At 26.4% G+C, this 15,339-nt stretch overlaps 10 protein-coding genes across 10 annotated transcripts; 5 read left to right on the top strand and 5 right to left on the bottom strand.

Moving 5' to 3' along the window:
* Positions 1-100: 100 nt before the first annotated feature.
* PNEG_01241 (hypothetical protein) lies at positions 101-1,254 on the bottom strand (the record flags this gene model as incomplete). Its single annotated transcript, XM_007874971.1, has 7 exons — positions 1,050-1,254; positions 847-999; positions 655-793; positions 541-601; positions 438-498; positions 276-390; positions 101-235 (listed from the first exon to the last, which is right to left on the bottom strand). Exons 1-7 carry the CDS (start codon positions 1,199-1,201, stop codon positions 101-103), a joined length of 816 nt encoding a protein of 271 aa, XP_007873162.1. The 5' UTR covers positions 1,202-1,254.
* Positions 1,255-1,321: 67 nt separating this feature from the next.
* Positions 1,322-2,916, top strand: PNEG_01240 (hypothetical protein; the record flags this gene model as incomplete). Its single annotated transcript, XM_007874970.1, has 8 exons — positions 1,322-1,367; positions 1,424-1,699; positions 1,740-1,954; positions 1,995-2,233; positions 2,282-2,502; positions 2,550-2,633; positions 2,674-2,756; positions 2,800-2,916. The coding sequence occupies 8 exons, from the start codon at positions 1,322-1,324 to the stop codon at positions 2,914-2,916; spliced, it is 1,281 nt and encodes a 426-aa protein (XP_007873161.1).
* Positions 2,917-3,043: 127 nt separating this feature from the next.
* PNEG_01239 (hypothetical protein) lies at positions 3,044-3,931 on the top strand (the record flags this gene model as incomplete). Its single annotated transcript, XM_007874969.1, has 3 exons — positions 3,044-3,157; positions 3,202-3,747; positions 3,803-3,931. The coding sequence occupies 3 exons, from the start codon at positions 3,044-3,046 to the stop codon at positions 3,812-3,814; spliced, it is 672 nt and encodes a 223-aa protein (XP_007873160.1). The 3' UTR covers positions 3,815-3,931.
* Positions 3,932-4,591: 660 nt separating this feature from the next.
* Positions 4,592-5,544, bottom strand: PNEG_01238 (hypothetical protein; the record flags this gene model as incomplete). Its single annotated transcript, XM_007874967.1, has 4 exons — positions 4,592-4,696; positions 4,743-4,820; positions 4,866-4,960; positions 5,007-5,544. 4 exons carry the CDS (start codon positions 5,542-5,544, stop codon positions 4,592-4,594), a joined length of 816 nt encoding a protein of 271 aa, XP_007873158.1.
* A 723-nt stretch (positions 5,545-6,267) lies between these two features.
* On the bottom strand, positions 6,268-7,754 carry PNEG_01237 (hypothetical protein; the record flags this gene model as incomplete). The annotated part of the gene is made up of 5 exons (XM_007874966.1): positions 6,268-6,438; positions 6,484-6,540; positions 6,586-6,943; positions 6,994-7,535; positions 7,585-7,754. 5 exons carry the CDS (start codon positions 7,752-7,754, stop codon positions 6,366-6,368), a joined length of 1,200 nt encoding a protein of 399 aa, XP_007873157.1. The 3' UTR covers positions 6,268-6,365.
* A 570-nt stretch (positions 7,755-8,324) lies between these two features.
* Positions 8,325-9,067, top strand: PNEG_01236 (hypothetical protein; the record flags this gene model as incomplete). Its single annotated transcript, XM_007874965.1, has 2 exons — positions 8,325-8,602; positions 8,671-9,067. 2 exons carry the CDS (start codon positions 8,325-8,327, stop codon positions 8,912-8,914), a joined length of 522 nt encoding a protein of 173 aa, XP_007873156.1. The 3' UTR covers positions 8,915-9,067.
* A 234-nt stretch (positions 9,068-9,301) lies between these two features.
* Positions 9,302-11,202, top strand: PNEG_01235 (hypothetical protein; the record flags this gene model as incomplete). Its single annotated transcript, XM_007874964.1, has 6 exons — positions 9,302-9,413; positions 9,479-10,049; positions 10,100-10,455; positions 10,502-10,602; positions 10,646-10,864; positions 10,909-11,202. The coding sequence occupies 6 exons, from the start codon at positions 9,302-9,304 to the stop codon at positions 11,200-11,202; spliced, it is 1,653 nt and encodes a 550-aa protein (XP_007873155.1).
* A 47-nt stretch (positions 11,203-11,249) lies between these two features.
* Positions 11,250-11,967, bottom strand: PNEG_01234 (hypothetical protein; the record flags this gene model as incomplete). Its single annotated transcript, XM_007874962.1, has 4 exons — positions 11,250-11,324; positions 11,372-11,476; positions 11,522-11,799; positions 11,844-11,967. The coding sequence occupies 4 exons, from the start codon at positions 11,965-11,967 to the stop codon at positions 11,250-11,252; spliced, it is 582 nt and encodes a 193-aa protein (XP_007873153.1).
* A 325-nt stretch (positions 11,968-12,292) lies between these two features.
* Positions 12,293-12,867, bottom strand: PNEG_01233 (hypothetical protein; the record flags this gene model as incomplete). Its single annotated transcript, XM_007874961.1, has 5 exons — positions 12,293-12,485; positions 12,543-12,586; positions 12,631-12,712; positions 12,773-12,807; positions 12,865-12,867. The coding sequence occupies 5 exons, from the start codon at positions 12,865-12,867 to the stop codon at positions 12,293-12,295; spliced, it is 357 nt and encodes a 118-aa protein (XP_007873152.1).
* Positions 12,868-13,302: 435 nt separating this feature from the next.
* PNEG_01232 (hypothetical protein) lies at positions 13,303-15,130 on the top strand. The gene is made up of 3 exons (XM_007874960.1): positions 13,303-13,783; positions 13,829-13,957; positions 14,003-15,130. The coding sequence occupies exons 1-3, from the start codon at positions 13,610-13,612 to the stop codon at positions 15,113-15,115; spliced, it is 1,416 nt and encodes a 471-aa protein (XP_007873151.1). The 5' UTR covers positions 13,303-13,609; the 3' UTR covers positions 15,116-15,130.
* The last annotated feature ends 209 nt before the right edge of the window (positions 15,131-15,339 follow it).

Genomic DNA, 15,339 nt, shown 5'->3' with positions numbered 1-15,339 from the left:
AAATTAATGAAGTCGATTTCCTGTTTATAACCTGTATTGTTTTTATATCTTTGACGTATAATGATGATAGAATACTAGAACATATGATTTTGTTTGTATATTAGTTATTCAGAAAAACATCATCAATCAATCTGTTTTCTTCATCTATATCTCCTATGTAACTATAATCTGATTGAAGAAACCCAAAGATGCCGAATTTTGAACATAAAGATGTAAATAAAGTAGATATAGTATCCTATAAGTTGAATAAAAAGAAAGTAAAAAAATGGGCATACTTTTATAGTAAAAAGAATTCCATGATGTGGAATTTGTTTCCAACCTGTGGCATATATAACCGTATTTTTGTAAATACAACTGCCTATACAATATACGATAAAAGTAATTAATAATCTAAGAAATATATCAATATACAAAATGAAGTTTTGTTAAATTCTTACATAATACCAAAAATAGTTCCAGGACCAAATAAATGTTCCTTTGTTCTTGTGCATGCGTAAGCTAGATATTGTTTGTATAATTTAAAAAAAAATAAAATAATACCAGTATGCCATTCAAAAAAATATGCACATTTATCTGCTTCTGCGACAAAAAAAATGAGTGGCTGTTATAATACATTAATATATAATAATTATCAAAAATAATATACAATTTAACCTTATCATGTATACGAGGATTACATATAAAACTAATTGTAGTGCTTTTCCGAAATGTTGTGTTTCCTGGACATAATGATCCATTCTTGTATTGAAGAACTAGTTTATCTCCCTGAAAATATATATTTGATGATGTTTCTCTATGTAACAAGTTAAAAAACTTTTTTATTTAAAATATATAAAAAATATCTACCCAATGGAAAATGTTTCATTCCCATCAGCATACATTGCACCAACACGTTTAAGGTCAACCCCTTCAATAGATGTAATATTTGTTATAACAGGTGCACAAATATTAATGCTAAAATCTATGTTATTGTCGTCATCTCTTACATCCCAATTGTATCTATAATTTTATAAATAAAACTTATATTCCAAAAATGCTTCTTTTCTGACCCATCTTTTTCTGTTCTTTTAAGTTTTTGTAAATCAACATGTTCATTAGTTTTGGATTTTACTGCTGTACATGAAGAATTAGTATCATTCATAGCTATTCCAGGAATAATCATGAATATAATAAAATATAAAATAGTTTTTGATAAATCCATTTTCAACGTTTATATGATAAATATCTTAGATCTGTTATGTCAATAAAAGATCTGAATAAGATTTAAAGATATCTTTTATTGAGTTTTTTTCGAATTTTGGGCACGCACATCGATTATTTAATGAAGCTACAAATAAAAGATTTGTCTGTTAAAAAGAGGAGTTATGGTAAGATATTAAGATATTTTTATATAAAGAATTAATTGTGAGTTGTTTTTTAATAGAATTTGGTGGTCCTTTAGGAATTATAGCAATTATTTTTGGAACTTTGTTAACTGTTTTTGAATTATATCTTTTATGTAATGAAAATGGGTGCAATGTCTCTGTAAAATATGTTAGAAATTCTTTTTTTTTATTAGGAGATTTATGGGATCCAATTGCTTTTTTGATTTATTTTTTGTGGTGGATTCTTTTAATTGTTTGTTGGATATTTATTCCTGGAGATATTAAGAAAGGAAATTATTTAAGTCATGGAGTATGTTTAAGTTATAAGATGAATGGTATGATTTTATGTTTTTGAATTTTATAATATGATTATAGGATTTCGTAGTTTAGTTTTTGTTTTGAGTTGTTGTATAATAGGATTTTATTTGAAAGGAATGTATTTTTTGGAATTTATATGGGATCATTATCCTGGATTGATTACAAGCTCGTTAATATTTTCAGTGTTATTTTCATGTTATACATATGGATGTAGTTTTTTTCCAGGTCGATATCTTTCAGAAAATGGTAATACAGGAAATTGGATCTATGATGTAAGTGTTTAAATTAATTATATTTTATAAATTATGATAGTTTTATATGGGACGTGAATTAAATCCTCGTATTGGATCATTTGATATTAAGGAATTTGTTGAGTTAAGGCCAGGTATTATTCTTTGGGTCGTATTTAATTTATCATTTGCTGTTCATCAATATATTATTTTAAAGGGACGAATTACAGCAAGCATGTTTCTTGTTTGTTTGTTTCAAATATGGTATGCTATTGATTCGCTTTGGAATGAAGAGCTTGTATTAACTACTATGGATATTGTGTACAATATTTCAAGAACGCTTTTATATTGTTAGTTAATTAAGAATAGAACTGAAGGGTTTGGATTCATGTTATGTTTTGGATCTATTACATGGGTTCCATTTACTTATTCTCTTCAAGCACGATATTTGGCATTTCATCCAGTTTACTTGAATAAATTTGCAATTTTAGGGATTTCAATGCTTCAATGTTTAGGCTTCTGGATTTTTCGCAGTGCAAATCTTCAAAAAAATACTTTTAGAAAGAATCCAACTGCACCAAGTATCCAACGTAAGACTCCTTCTTTGGAATTGAATTGTTGATATCGGTTTTTATAGACTTAACATATATAACAACTGAAAGAGGTACTAAATTGATTACAAGTGGATGGTGGGGAAAGTCTCGCCATATAAATTATTTTGGTAAAGATATTTATTCTATAATTCATTTATAATTTATTAGGCGATTGGCTTATGGCATGGGCATGGTGTCTTCCTACAGGATTTGAAAATCCTATAACTTATTTTTATGTTGTTTTTTTTGCTGTATGCTTAATAACTCAATCTTTTATGAAATTTATTTTTCTAGATTTTGTTAATACATAGAGAGCGCCGTGATAATTATAATTGTCATTTAAAATATGGCAAAGATTGGGAAAGATATTGTCATCAAGTTCCTTATAGAATTATTCCATATGTATATTAGAAAAATAGAATCTAATAATCATCAATTGATAACTGTATTATATAGTTGATTAAGATAAGATATGGATCGTGAGAATAGAAAATTACCTTGTGATTTTTTTTATTAAGAGATTTATCAGGTATATTAAATGTCAATTCATGATGAAAATTGGTCAAGGAAATTATGTAAAGTTTTACGACATTGTGCTCTAGATTATGGATTCCACATGAGTAGTGATGGATTTGTTTCTGTTAATGCTTTAGTAGGATTTTTTAGAGAAAAGAATGAATTGTTTATATGAAATAGTTAGCTCATAATTCTTTCAAAGGATTAACGGTTGAGCGGCTGAAGAAGATTGTTGATGAGAATGAGAAATCTCGTTTCACACTTCGTATGGATTCAGAAACGGGTGAATTATTAATTCGAGCAGCGCAAGGGCATTCTATTCCGCTTCATGATGATTTGCTTTTGAAACGTGTTACTTGTAGAGAGCTTCTTCCAAAAATAACGGTTCATGCAACAACTCGTAAGAAATGTATTGAAATTTTCAAATCTGGAGGGCTTTGTGCTATGAAACGCAATCATATTCATTTAGTTTCTTATCCAGAATGTTTAGGCAATGGATCTTCATCTCAAATACGTGCTTCTTCTGATACTTTAATATTGGTTGATGTTCAAACTGCTTTTGATCACGGTATTTCTTTTTTTTGGTCTACGAATAATGTACTTTTGACACCAGGTGCTCCTGATATGCCTGGATGGCTCTCTACACGATATCTTAAAGGTGCAATTACACGTAGTGGAAAACCTATTGAATTATCTCTTTATTCTTCAATTTTCGATTCATCTGAGGTTAAAATTTGATTCTTTCTCTTCTTATTTTGGTTTTTTGACGGTTTTAAATTAGAAAAATGGATAATCCTTATTCTTTATATATATCTGCTTTATCTTTTAGATTGTGTGTCTACTTTTATATTAATTAATTAAACTTCTTATCATAAATTGTTTTATGAATTTAATGAGGACTTATGGAGAATATAGATGTTTGTATTTCATTTAAATTTTGAACAAAAATATGTTTCTTTTTTTTTGAATTCTGATTTATTTTATTTATTTTTTATGTTCATATGAATATATTTTCTAAAAATGAAAAGTTATTTAGTAATCTTATAATTGTAATAGAATTAAATGAAAAATTCGAAGATTATATCTTATTTTAGAATTAATTTTTAATTATTGTTGATATAGATAATATATTTGTTTTTGTATTATTTTTATTTTTGATGTATATATATGATTATATTATGAAATGTTATGACTAGGCGAATTATTGTGGATATTTTATTTAGATATAATTATTAGCGCTAAATTGTGTGAAATAATTAGGATTTGTCGTTTCAACATACTTGTTTTATTTAAATTTTTATAAAGTTAGAGCTGTTTTTTTTTGAATATTTTAGACAAAGATGTTATTTTATGTACCCTTGCATTATAGATGATGTAAAGAATGAATGAATATTTTTTGAGAATGTTAAAACTATTTTATATAAAAGTTGTGAATATTTTTACTTTCGCTTATATTCATAAAAATTAAATAAAAAGATTGATGATATACAAATATAATGAATGTTTGGTGTTTTTGTTTTTTCGGAATGCATTCTATGATTTAATGAATGACAAACGAATTTTTTTTTTACTATGTATAATTTGAAAATCCAAAAAATTTTTTTCCAAATAATGTTTTAGGTCCAAAGAAGTAAATATTCACCCATGAAAAATACCCTATGATTAATCCTGTCAGCTAAAGATTATGATAAGCCCATTTTTTTATTTCAAAGAAATATTACTTTTTCCATTAATGTATGAAAATAACATGCTGTCATGAGCAACATAAACCACCATAAAAATAATAAAGTAATAACAATCTATTTTGATTAGTATATAATTAATTCAGCATAAGATAAAATAACTATTGTTTGCGGTTGCTTTAAATATTTTTGATCAGAATATAAAGTAAGTAGAAGTTCTGACCATAAAAAAAGCGATGCATGTGTTAAAAGAAAAGCTTATATAAATTAATATAACTATATTTACTATATGATTAAGCAAACCATGACCACTAAAATCATATCCTCCTTCCCATTTTCCGCCATATAATTTACATTCAGATGAATAATGAGGAATATGTCCCCCAGTTTTATTTAGTTCTGTGTCACTAAATTTACAATGTCCTCCTGTTAATATAAAAATTCGATCCATAATTGGGGGACCAAAAAACCATTGAGTGACAAAAATCCACCAAAGAGTTGCAAAAAACCACCGTATGCATGCCTTAAATATATTTTTATGTTGAATTCTTGATATATGATACATAAATACCAGAGATGTCCAAAACCATCCTAGTTTAACAAAAATAACATTAAATATATTAGAACTGTGTGAAAAATAAGATTCACGAGCTCCATTTTTTAATTTAAAAAGAATTCCAAGTACAATTGTAAAAGGATATATGATTAAAAGAAATATTTCCATATGTTTAATACGATTATTTTTAATTGAAATATCATTTGTACTGACACTAGAATGTTCTTTTTCTTTATAATTCATGCTTTTAGATAAAATTTCGGTTTTATTTTCAGATATTGTCATTTTATATTAAAGAAAAAACCTATTTTTCCATAAAACTTAGACTTCAAAAAAAATGGCTTGAAAACCTAAGTTATGAAGATTTTTACCTTTTATAAAGCTTATTTCTTTATAAAAAGAAATAGATAAGTCTAAAGAGAATCTATGATCTATAACTAGAATATATGAATATATTTTTTGTTTTATAAAATGTACTTTTATGAATTTTTCTGTACAAAAGATTTTTTTAATTATTTAGAAGCAATTTATTTTTTAGGTGATATTTTTTTTCTTTTTTCTTATATTAAAATATTTATTTTTTTTCTTATAAAATGGAATTGTTTTGTTTTTGAAATAGAAAAAGTTTAAAGAAAAAATAAAATTATGTTCAAAATTTGTTTATGTTATTTTTATAATAAACTTTGATGATTTTTTAAAAAAATATTATTTAATTTTATAGAACATATAATTAATATTAATTATATGAATTTTTTATTAGAAAAAATGTTGAGGCTGTAAAAATGTTTTTTTTTATTTTTGATAATTAAGTTACTGAATATTTTAAATTTATAATTTATATAATATAATATAATTAAATATTTTTTATTTTTTAGAAATTAGTTTAAATAGTATTTTATATAGTTTTGTATAATTGAAAAGTAATTGTAAGATTTAATGTTATAAATCATAAAAATATAATAATTTTTAAGAAATGTTTAAATCAATATGCAATTGAGACATGACAAATCTTCTGTATTTTGATTATATTCTTGCACATTATAATCTAATTATTATTTCTTTTATATAAAAATTACAAAATTATATTTATCAAAAAAATGTTTTTTTCATAAGGGTAGCTCTAAAATTTGTTTTATCCATTTTGCCATATCGATTTTAATAATACTGTGTTTTATTATCCTATAATTTTATTAAAAATTGATAAAATTGAACTTAAATAAATACCAAGGATGTTCTAACATTTGTTGAGAATTAGGTCTTTTTGCTCCATCTCTTTCAAGACTAGTACAAATTTTAATAAATAGTAATGAAAGTTGATAGGTTTACCAAGTTTTTAGGAAATGTTTAAAATCATCTGACCATTTTATTTTATTGTTTGGTTCATCGACGAGTTCTAGATTTGAAATATTTACAATATAATTTAAGAGTTCAATAGGTACTAAGGGAGGTTCTCCTTCAGGTGGAAAAGGGAATCTATTTTGAGAAATTTCCATCAATGTTAGCCCAAGAGACCATATATCTGATGTTATACTGTATGTTTCACCCTTTATTCGTTCTGGTGCCATATAATAAGACGTTCCTGTGAATGTTTTTGCCATTGAACTTACAAGTTCTCCAGAGACGCCAAAATCACATAATTTTGCCTGACCTTCTAGTGTCATTAAAATATTGGATGGTTTAATATCTATTTATTTTTAATTAGATGATAATTAATTATATTAAAAATTGTATTACCTCTATGAATAATTTTACGAGTATGTAGGTAATTTAATCCCTTTAAAGTGTTTTCTGCAATTTTTAAAATTGGATATTCCCCTATGCGTGCACCATTTGCTCTTGCCTTTTTATATAATCTATCTAAAGAACCACCTGCACAATATTCCATTGCCATAGAAATGTTTGAGCTTACTTCATCCACAAATGCACCATAATATTGAACAATATACTCGGATGAACATGTTCTATTAATAGAAAGCTCCCTTAGAATTTGTTGTTGGATCTTCGGACTTGTATCTACAAGAATCGTTTTAAGAGCAAACAATGTTCCTGTATGCTTTAAAATACATTTGCTAACGCTTCCACTGATTCCTTCTCCTAATTTTTCAAGTTCTATAATCTCATCTGAATGAGCTGAATGTTGCCATACTTCATCTAATAGAATTTTAGTGAAATATGATCCATTATATGAAAATGCATCTGGGGATCTATTCGTTTCTGATATTCCTTTGAAATCATGATCCTCGTTATGAGAAATATCTGAATTATCTGTTATGCGCCTAAAAATCCCTTTATAAGCTTTTTTTCTAAGAAAAAATACTGACAAACGTTGCATCAAAAATATGTGATGTTGATCTTTTAGAAGGGATTGAAAGAGTTAATATAGGTATTTGATTTATTAAAGATGTTTCAGATGATGATTTTGACTCATCAATTCTTAATTTATTCTTTATTTCCTCTGAACATTGCAAATTTGTTTGATATGCTTCTGGCTGCATCCTCAAAAATTATGATGTAGTGCATATGAATATACAATGATTATTGTATTCTCATATAATTTATATATAGTATGTATATATTTCGCTTTTTATACGCATATAGTCTATTATGTTTTAATATAACCTTTATTTCGTTTCTTTAATTATATTTTTTTTCTTCTATCTTTGATTTCTTTTTATCAACCTTATCTCTTTTTGATAAGTTTTCGATAAGGTGCTCTTAAGATTATCTTAATAATATTTATAAATTTAGTATAATCTTTTTACATATAATCAAGTTGATTTATGTACAAATAAAAGTAATATCTAGTTTATTTTCAATTTTTTTAAGGATAATATATTTGTTTATTTTTCAATATAGAGTATTTCTAAAAAAGAGTAATCGAGGGATCTTATCGATAGATCAAAACAGTCCGAACTTCATGGAAATATATCATAAAGTTTTGATTAGAGAATTAAAAAAAAAGTAGTGTTTAATAAGGATATTAAAGGCAAGAAATTTGAGAAATTGCGATAAATTTACAATATACGTGTGTTTTATTGAGATTTTTTATAAGAGAAAAGGGAGAAATGTTAACAGTCAAGTCAATTAAGTCGTTCAATGATAGTACTCATGAAGACATTCCTTTACATATGAGAATGAGACGAAGAGGATCAGGTAGATATCAAGGAAATGGATTGAAATTTAAACCATATCCTTCCCCTTCTTGTTCATTATCAGGTACAGAATTATCATTGGATAAAATGAAAAAAGACACACGGAAAGTAAGCGAAGTGATTTTGAATGATATAAAATGTGAACACTGTGGTAAAGGATATAAACATATTAGTTGTCTTACAAAGCATCGGTTAGTTTTTTATGTTTAAAACCCTATACAAGGGTATATATTTATTTATGATTAATATAAAAATATAGATGGGAACACACTGTTTATTTTAATCCTAAACTTTCTATTTCAAAACATCAGCAAGTACAATTATTAGAAGCAGCTTCTATTTTAATTCAAATGAATCAATCCAGTAATTTCAAATCGTTTCCCTTTGATATTTTGTTTAAAAAACATGATAATTTTATGGATACCTTAAATGATTCTGATGTTAATCTGGAAGAATGTGTTCCTGAGCATCATATGGAAGATAATGTTGATCATTTATTTTAATTGGTTAGTGGATAATTTGCCTTGGATATCTTTCGTTTTTTGAATTAACTATGTTTTATAATGTTTTTTATGTTCTTCGATGTCAATCTTTTTTCTATACAAATTAAATATAAGCGATAAGTTTCAATATATATCTAATGGTGACATATTCTTATAGTGCTTATTTTTTGATATAAAGTGTTTTATAAATTAATAAATTTTTATATTTTTTTGTTAGATTTCTTCTTTGTATATTATTATCACGTGATTTTGATTACGCACTTAAAAGGTTTAAAAAATCTATGATTTTTACGAATCTTATGAAATATTTATTTTGCATATATAAATAGAGTTTATTATTAGGAATCATGTTATTTCAATGGATATTTATAAACAAGAATATTTGAGATGCATTTATTAAGTGATCATGATGATTCAGATGATTTAGATAAAATCGTTATTAATGAAGCATATGCTCGACGATATCAACATAATAAAGCTCGTGAAGAACTTCATCGGTGTGGGTTTTCTCCTTTTTTCTTGTCATTGTTTTTAAAAACATGCTTAATTATATTTTTTGTACAGTGAAAGACAAGTATGGTAGTGACTTTGAAAATACGGAAAGCTCAGAGACAGAGGATGAAATAGGCGATCTTGCAACTCCTTCTATGAATGCGGCTATTTTGGAGACGATTTTGAAAATACGTAATAAAGATCCGGACATTTATAAATCAGATGTGAATTTTTATGAAAATGTGGAGGATGAGTTAATTATTAAAGAAAAATCTAAACCTTTTCGTTTAAATGATTATCATCGTCAACAACTTTTAGATTCTTCTAAAAATGGAATGGAGGAGGAGAAGAAATTGGATGTTTCTGACCCAACATATGTAGAAGAACAGCGTATGTTAAAAGAGGAAATATTGACTGTCTTTCACGGGGAAACACATGATGATGAATTTCTGACACTTCGTAAAAAGAGTCTACAGGAGCAGGAGGAGGAAGATAAAGCGTATAAGGATTTTTTAATGGAAAAAGTGGAGGATAAAGTGAGAAAGAAAATTTTACAGCAATGGATTAATGTTAGTAATAAACCGCTCGATGAATCAAATGAAAAGTCGTCAAAAGACACTCGAGATGAGAATTTTTTGTTTAGGTTAAATATTAAGATTATTTTGTTTTGAAAACATATCTTAATTATTTTAGTTATGTTCTTAATCGAGGGTGGATTGATAAAAATGCGAATCGTGTTGCTTCTTATGATGAAGTTATTAAGGGACTTGAATCTGATGAATCATTTGATGAAAAGGTAGATGAGTTTGAAGCTAAATATAACTTTCGTTTTGAAGAAGAAGATTCAAATCAAATTTCAAGTTATTCTAGAGATATTCTATCTGTACGTCGAAAAAATGAGAAAAGAAAACATTTACGTGAAAAAAAGAATCAATTAAAACGTATAGAGAAATTAAAAAAAGAAGAAGAAATATTCCGTCTTAAAAATTTAAAAAGAAAGGAATTAATGGAGAAGTTAAATAAAATTGCACAAGTAACAGGTGACTCTAGTATGTACTTACAAAAGTTGGCGATTACTTTTGTTGATTATTTTAGCTCTTAAGTTTGAAGATATTGATATTGAGGGAGACTTTGATCCTGATAAATGGTCTGCTCGTATGGATAAAATTTTTAATGAAGCATATTATAGCAAAAAAGTAAATGGTTTAATGTTAAGGATTTAGTTAATATTTTTTTAAGGAAAAGAAACCTGTTTTTGAGGATGATACAGATATAGAATGTATTGATTCTGATTATGGAGAATCTTTGAAAAATTATTCTGACGTTGAGATTAATTCGACAAATTCTCAGAAAAATCAGATGAAATCTAAAAAAAATATTTCAGCTGTTAAGTTATCAAAAAAAGAAAAAGAAGATAGGAAAAGAAAACTTGATTTTATGTTGGGTCAACATTATAATGTATTATATTTTATAATATTTTTAATTTTTTCATATTATATTAGGTTAATATTAAAAAGAGTGGTACATTTAAATATAATAAGGTTGATCCTTATATTTTTGGACTTAATCATGCGGATATTTTATACGCAAATGATGCAGAGTTAAATGAATTTGTAAGTCTTAAAAAACTTACTCCGTATAGAAATAAGAAATTACAAGAAAAGGATAAGAAAAAGTATGGGAAAAAAAAGCGTCTTAAAGAATGGAGAAAGAAGGTTTGGGGGGAATATTTGGATAATCAAGATATTGTTGAAAAGAGTAATACGAATATGTTTAATGATAAAAAAGATATATAGGATATAGCAAGTTTGTCTTTCAGAACATAATAATTTGTATGATTTAATTAAAGTGTTTTGTTGGGCTTATTAAATCTAATAACATAAAGCTGTTCGCATCCTGCATTCCTTTTTAATACAATCTTTACATGATTAATTGAATAAATTATTAAATAAAAATATTATTTACTTTGCTTTGCATATTCCATTGCGTTTTCATGAAATTTATGATTTTTTCGGGTTTATTTCTGGAAATAGCAACCAAATAAAAAAGACCGTGGACGCATAGGATTTTCTATTGACATTAATATATGTTTCTGTATTCTTTTTTTCAGTAAACATCAATAGAATTCAAAATTCTATAAGTAACTTCCATGCCTTCTATACCACCTGCCCAAATATTTTCCGAATTTTTATTTATACCTATTTCTTTAGATTCTGAAGGGACATATGGTGGATTAAAGATAATTAAATCAACATTATTATCAAGATAAAGTCCTTGTATTAAATCTGTATGTATAACGTCTAAATAAAATGTTTTCATAGAATTAGAATTTATTTTTAGAGTTTCTAATGTAGCTTCACAAGCAGGTAAAGAGATATCTGTACATATATGAACTTGTTGTATTATTTTTTCTTTATCTTTAATTGAATTTACTCACGTGATTTTGAAGATCCAAAAATAGCTGTTTGTAAAAATACAGAAACACATCCAGAACCACAACTATCTTGTATTAATTCAATATATATCATATATTTCCTTTTTCTTTCCCTATTTCTAAACATAAAGGAATTCTTGCAAAACTTTTTAATAAATCTAAATCTTGCTCCAGAGCATCTAAAAGAATAAATGTATCTTCTATATATATAAGTATAAATTAAATTCTATTATAATTTTACCAGATGGTTCATATACTTCTTGAAATCTTTTTTGACGTAAATGAGATAATTTGGGTGTAGAAAGCATAAGATTATAAAAAAGGTTCGATAAGTATATAAAGATATTGAAATATAAGAATTCTGAATAATTAACAAATATTAAAATAAAGGATATAAATAATATATTAGAATAGTAATAAAAACATTGAAAAATAAATGTAAATAAAATGTGTTATGTCTTCATTGTTAAGAGTTCTATCTCTAAAATATACTTTCCTTCTTTATACATTTGACTTGACTCAAAGGCTTTATCATATTTCCAGCCAACTACACTACCACATTGTTTACAAGAGATATCGCGTACGATATGACGACCAGTAGTCATAGTTCGGTCTTCAGACATGGGAGACTCAATTATATTCACTCTAATAATTATTTCCAGTTATCCTTTTATTCACTATAATAGATAGGTTCATTCTTACACTGTATTAAATAAATATGCTCGTCCATGTTGTCCCCTGAACGCCTATATTTTGCATTAAAAAAATGTTATAAACTATTATATTTTACATTTAATAAACTATTTCTTACCTTTGAAGCAATTTCTTTATGATCAGAAAGATGAGTTTTACATTTAGAACAACTATATATTCTAAATATATAGTTAATTATATCCAAAAATATTTTTTTATTTTTAAAACATAATACTTACTTTGAGCCTGTTAAGTAGACATTATATGAAAGACCCTATTAATAAAAGGTTTAAAATTAACTATATTTCTTATTTATAAAGAAATAATATACCATTCTAAACTTATATAATCTGAACCTGCCCTTATCGCTGCTTATCTATAATGTATTATTAGTAATTGTTTAAATTGCTAAAAAAAAACTTATAATACTCTTTAAATTATTTATTAACAGAGAAACTATGTGTTTTTGTTGATAAAAGTTCAACAAAAACTCCTAAATTGTTTTGTTTCTTTAAAGTCAGGGTTTTTTTAGTCCGAACGATGTTTCAGATCGTGCTATTAACTACATCAAGATTAGAATTACTTGAGTAATGAAAAAAGAAGGATTATAGTTAAGAAATCTGTGATTCAAAACCACTTTATTGTATTCTAAGAAGGTGATTGAGGTTAGAATGTTTTTGAACGGGGAAAAACGATGGAGCAGTTGTCTATTACTCGAGTAAGAAAGATTTGATATGTTTAAAGGTTAAATGAATTAATTAATGAAGTACGGAAACATCGAAATATTTTTTCGTGGTGAATATAGTACAGGAATACTTCATATGACTCGTTATCATTTGATTTTTTCAGGCAATAAGCCTTTTCGTGAGATTTGGATTGGATATCCTATGGTTGAAAGAGTGGAAAAAAAGAGATTTTATGGGTCTAAAACATCTTTATATATATATTGCCGTGATTTTAGATTTATTACGTTTTATTTTTTTAGTGAATATGATGCACAAGCAATTTATGAGAGGATTCAGAAATATACATATATGGGTAGAATAGATGATAGTTGATAAAAAAAGATAAATAAAATGACTGTATTAGTGTCTATTCGTGATGTCTATGCATTCGTTTATAAGCCTGGAAAAGCAGAAGCTTCGTTTAATGGATGGACACTTTATCAGCCAATTAAGGAATTTGAACGACAAGGAGTTGGTATTCGGACAAAAGAATGGCGTATAACAAATATTAATAAGAATTATTTGGTATTTTTTATTTTAATTATTTTAATTGTTTGTTGATAGTAATAGCTTTGTTCTACTTATCCGTCTATACTTGTAGTACCGTCAAAAATAAGTGATACCGTGATTTGGTATGCATCCAAGTTTAGGTCTAAAGGGAGATTTCCAGTATTGACTTATATTCATCCTTCTAATAATGTAATGTAGTATGATTTGAATGCTTGTATTTTGATTATTATTTAGTGCAGTATTACAAGATCATCTCAACCAATGGTTGGTATTAAACACAACCGTTCTTTACAAGACGAATATTTGATTTCAGCTATATTTGAAACAACTTCTTCGCAAAATACTTTAAAATCTAGTAAAAGCTATGGGTTATCTATGAGAAATAATTTAGTTGTTGATGCACGTCCAACAGCAAATGCCATGGTAAATGTTGCAGTAGGCGCAGGTACGGAGAATATGGAAAATTATAAAGGAGCAAAGAAAGTGTATTTGGGAATAGATAATATTCATGTTATGCGCGATAGTCTTGCACGTGTTATGGAAGCCTTAAAAAATTCTAATATGGCATCTTCACCTCCTGATCCTAATCTTTTGGTGAAATCTAATTGGCTTAAATATTTGGCTATAATTTTAGAGGGGACTGTTTTTATAGCACGTGCTATCCATATAGATTATTCCCATGTTCTTATACATTGTTCAGATGGATGGGACAGAACAAGTCAATTAAGTTCTCTTGCCCAGTTATGTCTAGATCCTTATTATCGTACTCTTGAAGGATTTATGGTATTGATAGAGAAGGATTGGTTATCGTTTGGATATCGTTTTGCCTCACGTTTAGGTCATCTTTTTAATGAAAAATGTTTTTCTACATCTAGTAATTCATCTTTTTCTTCTAAAAGTGTGACAAGTCATTTTGTTCAGCAAATATTTTCAAGTATGCAATCAAAGTTTTTGGAAATTAATAAACATTATCGATCTAAAGATATAAGTCCAATATTCCATCAGTTTCTTGATTGTACGTATCAGATACTTCATCAATTTTCAGATAGATTTGAATTTAATGAACGTTTTCTTCGAAAACTTTTTTATCATACATATTCCTGTCAGTATGGCTCGTTTCTTTATAACAATGAAAAGGAAAGAATAGCTGCAAATGTACACGAAAATACTCGGTCTGTTTGGGATTATTTTTTATCTCGTAAAGAAAAGTTTCTTAATAATAATTATAATCCTTCCCTTGACCATGGTTCTTTATCTATTATATTTCCTGATACTACAGCTATTGTTTGGTGGTCTTCTATTTTTGGTTGTTCTGAAAACGAAATGAATATGCTTCCTCCTCTTTGAGATTTCTATTCAAGAAGAATATAATACATAAAGAAATACTATTTGTTCATAATATATTTTTAATTAACATTTATTAATATTATTAGAAAAAAATATCATTATAATTTGCACATTTTTGGAAATTATTTTATAATTATTAGATTGTTTTTACTAAAATATCTTGGTATATAGATGAAGTCTGATCTTGTATCTTAATGAACTAGATTAGGGTTCATTAAATTAGG

The sequence above is a fragment of the Pneumocystis murina genome, assembly GCF_000349005.2.
Source record: "Pneumocystis murina B123 chromosome Unknown supercont1.6, whole genome shotgun sequence".
Lineage (NCBI taxonomy): Eukaryota > Fungi > Ascomycota > Pneumocystomycetes > Pneumocystales > Pneumocystaceae > Pneumocystis > Pneumocystis murina.
This window is presented reverse-complemented; position numbering and strand designations above follow the sequence as displayed.